General features: G+C 45.8%; 1 protein-coding gene across 1 annotated transcript in view; it reads right to left on the reverse strand.

Annotated features, from left to right (window-relative positions):
* The window catches only part of LOC137652787 (uncharacterized), a 397006-nt gene extending 383090 nt beyond the window's left edge, over positions 1-13916 (reverse strand). Inside the window, exon 1 of the mRNA XM_068386195.1 lies at positions 12592-13916. Within this exon, the coding sequence (XP_068242296.1) occupies positions 12592-12654 (63 nt within the window). The 5' untranslated portion in view covers positions 12655-13916. The remainder of the gene's footprint in view (positions 1-12591) is intronic.
* Positions 13917-14375: the final 459 nt, after the last annotated feature.

The following is a 14375-nucleotide window of genomic DNA, read 5'->3' on the forward strand; positions in this document are numbered from 1 at the left end:
CAAGACCTTCTGGCAAGCTTGGGAGAGCAGAGGTGCAGACGCTCAGTCTGTGAAGTGGCTGAGGGAGGGATACAGAATTCCGTTCTGCCGCAATCCCCCTCTAGCTACATCTCCCATCAACCTCTCTCCCAACTACAAGGAGAAGGACAAGAGGCTAGCGTTGCAACAAGAGGTGTCGCTCTTGCTACACAAGGAGGCAGTGGTCATAGTCCGGGACCATCAATCCCCGGGCTTTTACAACCGTCTCTTCCTGGTAGCCAAGAAGACAGGAGGTTGGAGACCGGTGCTGGACGTCAGTGCGCTCAATGCTTATGTCACCAAGCAGACGTTCACTATGGAGACAACGAAGTCGGTCCTAGCAGCGGTCAGGCAGGAGGACTGGATGGTCTCGTTAGACCTGAAAGACGCATACTTTCACGTCCCCATCCATCCAGACTCCCAACCTTTCCTGAGATTCGTCTATGGAAAGGTTGTGTACCAGTTCCAAGCCCTGTGTTTTGGCCTAAGCACGGCACCTCTTGTGTTTACGCGACTGATGAGGAATATTGCGAAATTCCTTCACTTGGCAGACATCAGAGCCTCCCTCTATTTAGACGACTGGCTTTTAAGAGCTCCCACAAGTCGTCGCTGTCTGGAGAATCTCAGATGGACTATGGATCTGACCAAGGAACTGGGCCTCCTGGTCAATTTAGAGAAGTCCCCGCTCGTCCCATCCCAGACCATTGTTTACCTGGGTATGGAGATTCAGAGTCGAGCTTTTCGGGCTTTTCCGTCGGCCCCAAGGATCAACCAAGCCCTAGAGTGCATCCTGGGCATGCTGAGAAGGAGCCGATGCTCAGTAAGGCAGTGGATGAGTCTAACAGGGACACTTTCATCGCTGTCCCTGTTCATCGAGTTAGGGAGACTCCACCTCCGCCCCCTTCAGTATCATCTGGCTGCTCACTGGATCAAGGACATGACGCTAGAGACGGTCTCAATTCCTGTTTCCGAAGAGATGAGGTCTACTCTAACGTGGTGGAAGAACAGCATTCTTCTCAAGGAAGGTCTTTCGTTAGCTGTTCAGACCCCCGACCACCATCTCTTCTCGGACGCATCAGACTCGGGCTGGGGTGCGACATTGGACGGACAGGAATGCTCGGGAACATGGAATCAGGAACAAAGAACACTCCACATCAATTGCAAGGAGTTGTTGGCGGTTCATCTGGCCTTAATGAACTTCAAGTCCCTCCAGCTAAACAAGGTGGTGGAGGTGAACTCCGACAACACCACAGCCTTGGCTTACATCTCCAAGCAGGGGGGGACTCATTCGAGGAAGTTGTTCGAGATCGCAAGGGACCTCCTCATTTGGTCAAAAGATCGAAGGCTCACGCTGGTAACGAGGTTCATTCAGGGCGATATGAATGTCATGGCAGATCGCCTCAGCCGGAAGGGTCAGGTCATCCCCACAGAGTGGACCCTTCACAAGAATGTTTGCAGCAGACTTTGGTCCCTGTGGGGTCAGCCTACCATAGATCTGTTCGCTACCTCGATGACCAAGAGGCTCCCATTGTATTGTTCTCCGATTCCAGACCTGGCAGCAGTTCACATGGATGCTTTTCTGCTGGATTGGTCCCATCTCGACCTGTATGCATTCCCGCCGTTCAAGATTGTCAACAGGGTACTTCAGAAATTCGCCTCTCACAAAGGGACACGGCTGACGTTGGTTGCTCCCCTCTGGCCCGCGAGAGAATGGTTCACAGAGGTACTGCAATGGCTGGTCGACGTTCCCAGGACTCTTCCTCTAAGAGTGGACCTTCTGCGTCAACCTCACGTAAAGAAGGTACACCCAAGCCTCCACGCTCTTCGCCTGACTGCCTTCAGACTATCGAAAAACTCTCAAGAGCTAGAGGCTTTTCGAAGGAGGCAGCCAGAGCGATTGCTAGAGCTAGGAGAACATCCACTCTCAGAGTCTATCAATCTAAATGGGAAGTCTTCAGAACCTGGTGCAAGGCCAATGCAGTTTCCTCAACCAGTACCACTGTAACCCAGATTGCTGACTTCCTGTTACATCTAAGGAACGTTAGATCCCTATCAGCTCCTACGATCAAGGGTTATAGAAGTATGTTGGCAGCGGTTTTCCGCCACAGAGGCTTGGATCTTTCCTCCAACAAAGATCTGCAGGACATCCTTAGGTCTTTTGAGACCTCTAAGGAACGTCGGTTGTCCACTCCAGGCTGGAATCTAGACGTGGTCCTAAGGTTCCTGATGTCATCTAGATTTGAACCGCTACAATCAGCCTCTTTCAAGGACCTCACATTAAAAACTCTTTTCCTAGTATGCCTAGCAACAGCTAAGAGAGTAAGTGAGATCCACGCCTTCAGCAGGAACATAGGTTTCACATCTGAAACGGCTACATGTTCCTTGCAGCTCGGTTTTTTGGCTAAAAACGAGCTTCCTTCACGTCCTTGGCCTAAATCGTTCGAGATCCCTAGCCTATCCAACTTGGTGGGTAACGAGCTGGAGAGAGTACTTTGCCCAGTCAGAGCTCTTAGGTACTATCTGAAAAGGTCAAAACCTTTACGAGGACAATCAGAAGCCTTATGGTGTGCTGTTAAGAAGCCTTCGCTACCTATGTCTAAGAACGCAGTTTCTTACTACATCAGGCTTCTGATTAGAGAAGCTCATTCTCATATGAAGGAAGAAGACCTTGCTTTACTGAAGGTAAGGACACATGAAGTGAGAGCTGTGGCTACTTCAGTGGCCTTCAAACAGAACCGTTCTCTGCAGAGTGTTATGGATGCAACCTTTTGGAGAAGCAAGTCAGTGTTCGCATCATTCTATCTCAAAGATGTCCAGTCTCTTTACGAGAACTGCTACACCCTGGGACCATTCGTAGCAGCGAGTGCAGTAGTAGGTGAGGGCTCAGCCACTACATTCCCATAATCCCATAACCTTTTTAACCTTTCTCTTGATTGCTTTTATTGTTGTTTTTGGGTTGTACGGTCGGCTAAGAAGCCTTCCGCATCCTGGTTGATTTGGCGGGTGGTCAATTCTTTCTTGAGAAGCGCCTAGGTTAGAGGTTGTGATGAGGTCCTTTAGTATGGGTTACAGCCCTTTATACTTTAGCCACCTAAGAGTCGTTCAGCATCCTAAGAGGACTGCTACGCTCAGTAAGGAAGACGTACTTATTAAAGGCAGAGTAATGGTTCAAGTCGACTTCCTTACCAGGTACTTATTTATTTTTTATTGTTATTTTGAATAACTAATAAAAATGAAATACGGGATACTTAGCTTCTTTGTTAACATGTATACTGGTCTCCACCCACCACCCTGGGTGTGAATCAGCTACATGATCATCGGGTAAGATTAATATTGAAAAATGTTATTTTCATTAGTAAAATAAATTTTTGAATATACTTACCCGATGATCATGATTTAAATGACCCGCCCTTCCTCCCCATAGAGAACCAGTGGACCGAGGAGAAAATTGAGGTCTTGTTGACAAGAAGTACTGGAGTACCTGACCACAGATGGCGCTGGTGAGTACACCCCCACCTGTATAAGCGATCGCTGGCGTATCCCGACCGTAGATTTCTGTCGGGCAACGGAGTTGACAGCTACATGATCATCGGGTAAGTATATTCAAAAATTTATTTTACTAATGAAAATAACATTTCTCTTAAGTAGGGGCGGGTCCGGAGGACCCGGGCCTTAACATAAGTCTAACTTAAGACTAGAGCTTAACTGTAATACTCTTAAGTAGGGGCGGGTCCGGAGGACCCGGGCCTAAACATAAGTCTAACTTAAGACTAGAGCTTAACTGTAATACTCTTAAGTAGGGGCGGGTCCGGAGGACCCGGGCCTAAACATAAGTCTAACTTAAGACTAGAGTATAGCTATCCATTCCGGTCGAGCCGGGATCATAAAAAGGATGTAACAAAGAATTAAGACACCTAGTGTCTGATTTCCCGGAGCGAGGTCAAGCCCCGGGCCGGGAAATAAAAGTATAACCATAAACCAATACATATAGGAACTCCGGGATAGTGATCTGTCATATATAATCCTATATAATCATAGGAACTGTTATAAATTAATAGGGGGGCGGAACTGTAGATAAGAACCGCCAACCGAACCCGGAGGGTTTCGTATAACATAATAAAAGTGTGATAAGTGAATATAAAATAGGGTGCACCGGGATCCAACTCTGTTGACCGGTGGCCAACCCGTCTAGACAGAGACGAACCCGCCGGGACACCCGGAGGACAAAGTCCATGCACACTGAACTACCCCCTCTAAAAGGAGGGAAGGCAACGGTCCCCTAGGGGAGGGGGGAGAGAAGCCTAGCCGCCCACCTAGCGAGAGGGGGAGCTTGGGGGAGGATCACGTGATACGGAGCAGCAGGGCTACCAACTGACGATCCCCAACCAGACAGATCAAACGGAGTAATAGCACAAATATTCATTATAATAGTAATAGCGTTGAACACTTATATAAATATACACATAAAAAATTTAGGGCAAGGCATGCAACAGGACACACCTGATGACTTATAAAATAAAATTGCCGCCTAGTAACGAAGGTCGGCAAGCCATAACGATACGTAACTGATATCGGCCCTAAAAATGAACCACGAGGGTTCTAAACGCTAAATAATGAATATCCACAATAACAAATAACATTTAATTAATAATAAAAATAATACACATAGTAACACCGCGAGTGAAACTAAAAGCTCTCAAAACAGGAGTACCAACTGTAAGCGGAATCAAGCAAGATTGATATGAACGAAGAGAATAAACTCCTATAATTTAAATATTAAACGATCTAGATTGCTCAAAACACAGCAAAACATAGCTTGGTACTTAACTTAGGCGGTGTCTCCTGGGAAACCGATGAAGAAGCCATAATCCAGTGGAAAATAGCGAAATACGAGAGCACAACAAAAAAGCGGGTTACAACACAGGCGTGCTAAAAGGAGTTGGGTTCTGAGCAGATGCAGAGTTGGTGGTGCCGAGTGAGGTTGAACGGCTCTCCTCTATTGGGGTCTTTGTCGTGGATGAATCTAAATAGTGCGGGACCTCTGGATTATACGCCCAATTTTATACCGACACCAATAGGTGAGCGAGCTAGTTAACCTAGCACTCCTTTACATTTTTTCTCTGGTATATTTAGCAGTAAATTACCTAAGAATAAGTGCTAAATGGAGCTTATTCACTGGGCGGCACAGGTTCGAGCCCAGAAATAGCTGATTCACACCCAGGGGGGTGGGTAGAGACCAGCAAAATATGTTTACATTATTATGAGCTAAGAATTTTTATTTCATTTTAGAAGTTATCAAAATAACAAAAACAAAATAAATAGGTACCTGGTAAAGAAGTCGACTTGAACAATTACTCTGCCTTTTTAAGTACGTCTTCCTTACGGAGCCTCGCGATCCTCTTAGGATGCTGATCGACCCCTAGGATCTGAAGTATCAAGGGTTGCAACCCATACAACAGGACCTCATCAAAACCCCTAATCTAGGCGCTTCTCAAGAAATGACTTTGACCACCCGCCAAATCAACCAGGATGCGAAAGGCTTCTTAGCCTTCCGGACAACCCAAAAACAACAATAAAAACATTTCAAGAGAAAGATTAAAAAGGTTATGGAATTAGGGAATTGTAGTGGTTGAGCCCTCACCCACTACTGCACTCGCTGCTACGAATGGTCCCAGAGTGTAGCAGTCCTCGTAAAGAGACTGGACATCCTTAAGATAAAAAGACGCGAACACTGACTTGCTTCTCCAATAGGTTGCGTCCATTATACTTCGCAGAGATCTATTTTGTTTAAAGGCCACGGAAGTTGCGACAGCTCTAACTTCGTGTGTCCTTACCTTCAGCAAAGCTTGGTCTTCCTCACTCAGATGGGAATGAGCTTCTCGTTCTCGTATTAACAGTCTGATAAAATAGGATAAAGCATTCTTTGACATAGGCAAAGATGGTTTCTTAACTGAACACCATAAAGCTTCAGACAGGCCTCGTAAAGGTTTAGTTCGTTTTAAATAGAACTTAAGAGCTCTCACAGGGCATAAGACTCTTTCTAGTTCATTTCCAACCATATTCGATAAGCTTGGAATATCGAACGATTTCGGCCAAGGTCGAGAAGGCAGCTCGTTTTTGGCTAGAAAACCAAGTTGTAGAGAACATGTAGCCGTTTCAGATGAAAATCCGATGTTCTTGCTGAAGGCATGAATCTCACTGACTCTTTTAGCTGTGGCTAAGCATACCAGGAAAAGAGTCTTTAAGGTGAGATCTTTTAGGGAGGCTGATTGTAGCGGCTCGAACCTGTCTGACATGAGGAATCTTAGTACCACGTCTAAATTCCAACCAGGTGTAACCAAACGACGCTCCTTCGTGGTCTCAAAAGACTTAAGGAGGTCCTGTAGATCTTTATTGTTGGAAAGATCTAAGCCTCTGTGACGGAAGACTGATGCCAACATGCTTCTGTAACCCTTGATAGTGGGAGCTGAAAGAGATCGTTCTTTCCTCAGGTATAAAAGGAAGTCAGCTATTTGAGTTACAGAGGTACTGGTCGAGGATACAGATACTGACTTGCACCAGTTTCGGAAGACTTCCCACTTCGATTGGTAGACTCTAAGGGTGGATGTTCTCCTTGCTCTAGCAATCGCTCTGGCTGCCTCCTTCGAAAAGCCTCTAGCTCTCGAGAATCTTTCGATAGTCTGAAGGCAGTCAGACGAAGAGCGTGGAGGCCTTGGTGTACCTTCTTTACGTGTGGCTGACGTAGAAGGTCCACCCTTAGAGGAAGAGTTCTGGGAACGTCTACTAGCCATCGAAGTACCTCGGTGAACCATTCTCTCGCGGGCCAGAGGGGAGCAACTAGCGTCAACCTTGTCCCTTCGTGAGAGGCGAACTTCTGCAGTACCTTGTTGACAATCTTGAACGGAGGGAATGCATATAGGTCTAGATGTGACCAATCTAGGAGAAAGGCATCTATATGAACTGCTGCTGGGTCCGGGATTGGTGAGCAATATATTGGGAGCCTCTTGGTCATCGAGGTTGCGAAGAGATCTATGGTTGGCTGGCCCCAGGTGGCCCAAAGTCTCTTGCATACTTCCTTGTGGAGGGTCCATTCTGTTGGAATGATTTGTCCCTTCCGACTGAGACAATCTGCCATGACATTCAAGTTGCCTTGGATGAACCTCGTTACTAGCGAAATGTTTAGACCTTTTGACCAGGTGAGGAGGTCCCTTGCGATCTCGTACAACGTCAGTGAGTGGGTCCCTCCTTGCTTGGAGATGTACGCCAAAGCCGTGGTGTTGTCCGAGTTCACCTCCACCACTTTGCCTTGAAGGAGAGACTTGAAGCTTTTCAAGGCCAGATGTACTGCCAGTAGCTCCTTGCAGTTGATATGCATTGTCCTTTGAGTCGAGTTCCATATTCCCGAGCATTCCCGACCGTCTAATGTCGCGCCCCAGCCTACGTCCGATGCGTCCGAGAAGAGAACGTGGTTGGGAGTCTGAACAGCTAGGGGCAGACCCTCTCTGAGGCTGATACTGTCCTTCCACCATGTCAGGCAAGACTTCATCTTCTCGGAAATGGGGATCGAGACCGCTTCTAGCGTCTTGTCCTTTTTCCAGTGAAATGCTAGGTGATATTGAAGAGGACGGAGGTGTAGTCTTCCTAATGACACGAACTGTTCCAGGGATGATAGCGTCCCTATCAGACTCATCCACTTCCTGACTGAACATCGTTCCTTCTTCAGCATGTTCTGGATGCATAACTGGGCTTGGCTTGTTCTGGGGGCCGACGGAAAAGCCCGAAAAGCTAGACTGTGAATCTCCATCCCTAAATATACAATAGTTTGGGATGGGACCACTTGTGACTTTTCCATATTGACAAGGAGACCCAATTCCTTGGTCAGATCTAGAGTCCACTTTAGATCCTTCAGACAGCGAGGACTGGAAGAAGCTCTGAGAAGCCAGTCGTCCAAATAGAGGGAGGCTCGGATGTCCGCTAAATGAAGGAATTTGGCTACATTCCTCATCAGCCTCGTAAACACAAGAGGAGCTGTGCTTAGGCCAAAGCACAGGGCTTGAAACTGGTAGACAACCTTTTCGAAAACGAATCTCAGAAAAGGTTGGGAGTCCGGGTGGATGGGGACGTGGAAGTAGGCGTCCCTTAGGTCTAACGAGACCATCCAGTCTTCCCTTCTGACCGCTGCTAGAACCGACTTTGTGGTCTCCATGGAGAACGTCTGCTTTGTGACAAAGACATTCAGCGCACTGACGTCTAGCACCGGCCTCCACCCTCCTGTCTTCTTTGACACCAAGAAGAGACGGTTGTAGAATCCCGGGGTTTGATGGTCCAGGACTTTGACTACCGCTCCCTTCTCTAGTAAGAGAGACACTTCCTGTTTCAATGCTCGTCTCTTGTCTTCCTCTCTGTACCTGGGAGAGAGATCGATGGGAGACGTTGCTAGAGGGGGTTTTCGTACAAACGGGATTTTGTACCCCTCTCTGAGCAACTTCACAGATTGTGCATCTGCGCCTCTCTTTTCCCAGGTCTGCCAGAAGTTCTTGAGTCTGGCTCCCACTGCTGTCTGAAGAAGCTGGCAGTCAGACTCTGCCCTTAAAGGACTTGGTTCCTTTCTTCTTTCCACGTCTCCCTTCGGCACGAGCACCTCCTCTGCTGGAGGCTCTGCCACGAAAGGGCGGAATAAAACGGGACGCTGGAGTGTCCATCCTTGGTCTAGCTGACAAGGTAGGAAAAGGGGTGGCTTTGCGAGCAGAGGACGCAACAAGATCGTGAGTATCCTTCTGTATCAAAGAAGCGGCAATCTCCTTAATCAGGTCCTCTGGAAAAAGGCTCTTGGAAAGAGGAGCAAACAGAAGTTCGGATCTCTGGCATGGTGTAACTCCAGCTGAAAGGAATGAGCATAGGTTCTCACGCTTCTTAAGGACTCCGGACACAAAAGATGCAGCAAGCTCATTAGACCCATCACGTACGGCCTTGTCCATGCAGGACATGATGAGCAAGGAAGTCTCCTTCTCTGTCGGAGAGATCTTTCTGCTTAGAGCTCCTAGACACCAGTCTAAAAAGTTAAAAACCTCGAAGGCTCTAAATATACCTTTCAAAAGGTGGTCCAGGTCCGAAGATGACCAACATATCTTTGAGCGTCTCATGGCTAGGCGGCGGGGAGAGTCTACAAGACTTGAGAAGTCGCCCTGGGCAGAGGCAGGAACTCCCAAGCCGAGAACTTCTCCCGTGGCATACCAGACGCTCGATCTAGAAGAGAGTCTAGCAGGGGGAAACGTAAAGACTGTCTTCCCTAAACTCTTTTTGGACTGCAGCCATTCTCCTATCACTCGTAAAGCTCTCTTGGACGAGCGTGCGAGGACGAGTCTAGTAAAGGCAGGAGTGGTTGACGGCATGCCTAACACAAACTCTGACGGAGGAGACCGCGGAGCCACAGACACAAACTGGTCCGGAAACATCTCTTTGAACAGGGCCAAAACTTTCCTAAAGTCCAAAGAGGGTTGCGTAGACTTAGGCTCGTCCAGTTCTGAATGCAGTTCATCTACGTGTGCAGCACCATCATCATCAGAAAGTCCCTCATCCGAGTATTGAGGAGGAAGCAGCAACGGAGTGGGTAACGGCTGGTTAGCTGAGTCCGGTCGCACGGGTGCATGCGTGACTGAGCCGGACGCAACGTCATGGAACTGTTGCCCAGTCTGTGAGCTGGCAACAACCATAGCAGCGCGGGGACGCACAGCGTCTACTCCAGACTGTCTAGACTGATGTGGGTGAGCAGTGGCAACCACACTGGGTTGCGGAGGTTGACGCACCGCGTCAAAACAAAACAACTCTGACGGTTGTTGAACCTCACGAACGTCAACGGATACCTCCGTGCGTCGCTGAACGTCAACATGCGGCTGGCAGATCACACTGGAACGCATGGGTGGCGGAACTCTCTCAACTGGAGTGCGTGAGAAGGTTACCTCAGCGTCCCCAGGACGCACAACCGAGCGTGTGGGTGGTTGTAGGCAAGGAGCTGCACTAGCTGGTGCGGCAGCAACCTTCTCCGCACGAAAGTCCTGCATAAGCGACGTTAGTTGAGACTGCATGTCTTGCAGTAAAGACCACTTAGGGTCTACAGGAGCAGGTGCGGCGACAGACGGTGTAACTGTCTGAAGCGGTACCGCTTTGCCTCTCTTAGGAGGTGAGCAGTCATCGGATGACTGCAGCGAGTCCGAACTGACCCAGTGGCTACAGCTGGGCCGTTGGACTTGCGCGGAAGGGACCGACTTGCGCTTTAACGGTCGTGAGACCTTGGTCCATGGTTTCTTGCGAGAAACACCTTCCGAAGACGAGGTATAAATGGGCTCTCTCGTCTTTGTTAGGCAGGGGCGATCTTGGGTAGATACGCCCGATACCACGGAGGGAACGTCTGTTCGCTGATTAAAGCCTCTTGAACCCATTTGTCGTACGACATTGCTTCTCCCCTGGACTTGGGAGCTTGCAAGAGGTCCCGGACTAGGAGGACGACAGGCACGAACAGACGAACCCTCAAGCGCAACACTATCACTCACTTTAACACTTCCCACTGCACTTTTACACTTCAGCTCCTTCACATCCGCCATGAGCTGATTACGGTCACTAGCCAGGGACTCAACTCTCTCACCCAGAGCTTGGATGGCACGCATCATATCAGCCATCGAAGGTTCCTGAGTGCCAGAAGGGGGATTAGGAGCAACCACTACAGGGGAAGGAATAGGTTGTGGGGCATGAGGAGAGGAAATGTCAATAGAACGAGAGGAACTTCTCCTAACTCTATCTCTCTCTAGCCTACGTGTATACTTTTGGAATTCGATAAAATCGAATTCCGAAAGCCCAACGCACTCCTCACATCGATCTTCCAATTGACAGGTTTTATCCCGACAATTGGAACAAACAGTGTGAGGGTCGATAGAGGCCTTCGGAAGACGCCTTGAACAGTCCCTAGCATTGCACTTCCTAAATTTTGGGACTTGTGAAGGGTCAGCCATTTTGAATTGGTCAAAGGGGAATTCAAAAACTATCAAAAAGTCATCAACAAAGAATCCGTAATCAAAAAGAGTTCAAGGAATTGCGAAGAGAAAGCCTGCACAGCGAAAGCTCAAAACTAGAATAGTGTACTTCACCAATTAGTTGTGAAAACAAATCCAGTTTAGCAACAGCGAATAAGCACGTCTTGTCGGTAGCACGACAGAGAGAAAATTGAGTTCTTTGTTTACATTGAGTACTGGGTATCTGGACGACAGATGGCGCTGTTGGGCACACCCGCAACCTGTGTAGCGATCGCTGGCGAATTTTACCTTAGAGTTTTCTGTCGAGCAACAGAGTTGCAGCTATTATAATCACCGGCTAAGTTAAATATTGAAAAAGAACGTTTCTCAACTTGTCATAGAATTTAGACAAGATAATTAAGATACAGTAAGTCAAACAAGAGGCCATTAGCTTTATTTTAAACATTTTTATTTTCTAAATATTTTTAAACATCAGGCAAAACTTATTTACTTATGAAGAGATAAACCTCTCAAACCCTTTTAATACTTGCAACTCAACACATAATAAAAATATAGACATGTAAACTCGGTGCCTTAAATATATTTTCTAATACATATTGATCTGCTTATAAACACTACTGAAGTATAGGCCTAATGTGATTAAATAGATTTATTTTTCATTCCATACTTTTATGAATTTATTAATAAGTTTTCTTTAAATAAGAAAACTATCACAACTCTGCAGATTACAGTATCAATGTATGCTCTTTACGCTACCTCTACTGTGTAAATACTGTACTCTGCTAGTATCATGATTAACATCAGGGTGACTAAACGTACCATATTTGACAGGATAGTCCAATATTCATAACATTTGTCCCGTGTCCCACATCGACCCTCCCCAGGACGCCTTTTACAGTACCTTGTATTTTCAACATTTGAAAAAGTACAATCAACTATTAAAATCTTAATTATATTATCCAGGGTGTATGTATGATAGCGGCCACCTATATGTATTATTAAGTCTAACTTAGAATACGGCAGTGTAACGGGGGTCGCAGGGGGGCGTTAGCCCCCCGTTAGGTAAGTAGGTAAGAACATGGCTTGTAGGTTAGGTTATGGGGGAAAGTTCAGGTTAGTTGATGTCCATTTTTAATGAACGTGTGGAACTGGCCGCTAGTATACAAAGGCTCCTATTATCCTTCAAATCTGCAAAAACATGCTTTATTGCAATATTTCAACAAAATCTACAATGAATGCACTTGAAAACAAAAGAAGTCAATGAAGTAGGTCCTAGACAATCTGGACCAAGATGAGGAGAACTTCACGCTGTGTCACTGTGTGTGTAACTTCACGCAAGTTGTGTGTCTATAATGTTCAACTTTCCCCCAATTTAGGCACCCCTTATTTCAACTTTGAAAATCCAGTCACCCTGATCAACACATATCATTAGTTATTTAGCTGTTCAACCAATGTTCAAATCTAAATTAAATCAAGGAATGTATGAGACAGACAAGCTCCAGTCAAATTCTAACATTAATGAAACAGATCTAAAGTAACAACTTACCTTTCTAGCCAAATATTCTCGAACAAGTGAAGCACTCAATTTCTCAACGACTACGCGGTCCATGATGACAAGATATAAATATGGTAGGCTATATAACCTCTGGAAACTTCCTTAAGATTTTTTCATAACTCTGGGTTGGCTTGTATTAATAAGTTAGGCTTAGCACAACTAAGATCAGCCTAAAGGTTACTGGATAGGTCAAGACTAGCCTCGGATATTCACCAAAGCTCAATCCAGCCTACCATTGTATACTACTAGACTAGTTTACTTCACCTACATTGACCATATTAGAATTTTGACAAGTAGTTTAGTTAGGCTAGATAATCCTTTCAATCCTAAAGTCAAGCTTTCAGTAATTCATGTCTAGTTATCAACAAGAAGATGGATTGATCATATTATTTACTGCAGGACTGGGTATAGTGCTGACCTAGTCTCGTTACTTACAAGACTACAAAAAATAGATTGGACTACATTTTAAAATAATTGTTTACAATTTGGGTTATATTGTCAAGTAGCAGGAGGGAGAGATGTTTGGAGGTACAGCAACGTAACCCATAATCAAACATGGTAGCATATGCTACGGAAGTGCAAGTCTAGTGGTGTATGTATAATAGCACACTATAGCCGCCACTTGTAAGTATGATTACGGCTCACTAAGAATACAGCAGTGTAAGGGGGTCGCAGGGGGGCCGTTAGGTAAGTAGTTAAGGACACAGCTTGTAGGTTGGGTTGGGGGGGGGGGGGGAATTTAGTTTAGTTGGTGTCCCTATTTTATGCTCGCTGAAGGAACTGGCCGCTGATATACAAAGGCTCCCAAGTCTAATGCTATATGTGTATCATATTTAACTTTAAAACTTAAAGTAATCACTTCACAAACAATAATACCAACTTTTTTTCGAAATCGAAATGTCACGAACGTTTTGTAGTGTACATTCCTATTGAATAATACAAGAAGAACTGATGTAAACAATCTGCTCTTCCTCATTCCAAAATCAGCTAATATTGATGGTCTGTTTTGGTTTCCAATATTTACTTGTCCAATAAGTTGCCTAGGAACAGCAAGAAAGTTACAGAGAGTGCATGAATTAGCAGAAGGTAGAGTTAAAATAATAGAATCAAATGGAATATTGTAGGAAGTGAAAGAATTTTTTTTCATTAGTTACGCCACTTTATGAACAAGAATTTCAAGTATTTTTCACTATTTTCTATAGTTGACACGGAACATCTCGTCCATTTTATAGGTAGTAGGTTTGCCAGGGCACCAACCACCCCACCTGTAGAGATGCTACCGCTAGAGAGTTATTGGGTCCTTTGACTGGCCAGACAGTACTACATTGGACCCGGCACAGTGTAAAATCCGGACGTCGGATGCCGTCCGGGAGAATAGAAAATCGCTTGTATCACCGGGAAAGACGCGAAAATACACCTCTTTTTTGTGACTGGTAATGTTCACTGATACTTTTTGTTATTTTCTGAATAAATGTTCGAAAAATATTGGTTTATTTTCATGTTATTGAGAATAATCTCAATCGGACGTCAACATTACACTATTTAACGGCACAGTGTAAAATCCGGACGTCGGATGCCGTCCGGGAGAATAGAAAACCCCTTGTATCACCGGTAAATGCGCCATAATACACCACTTTTTTGACACTGGTAATTTTCACTGATACTTTCTGTTATTTCCTGAATAAATGTTCGAAAAATATTGATTTATTTTCATTTAATTGAGAATAATCTCAATCGGACGTCAACATTACACTATGTACTAAGTGATATTATCA

This window comes from Palaemon carinicauda, chromosome 1, assembly GCF_036898095.1.
Source record: "Palaemon carinicauda isolate YSFRI2023 chromosome 1, ASM3689809v2, whole genome shotgun sequence".
NCBI lineage: Eukaryota > Metazoa > Arthropoda > Malacostraca > Decapoda > Palaemonidae > Palaemon > Palaemon carinicauda.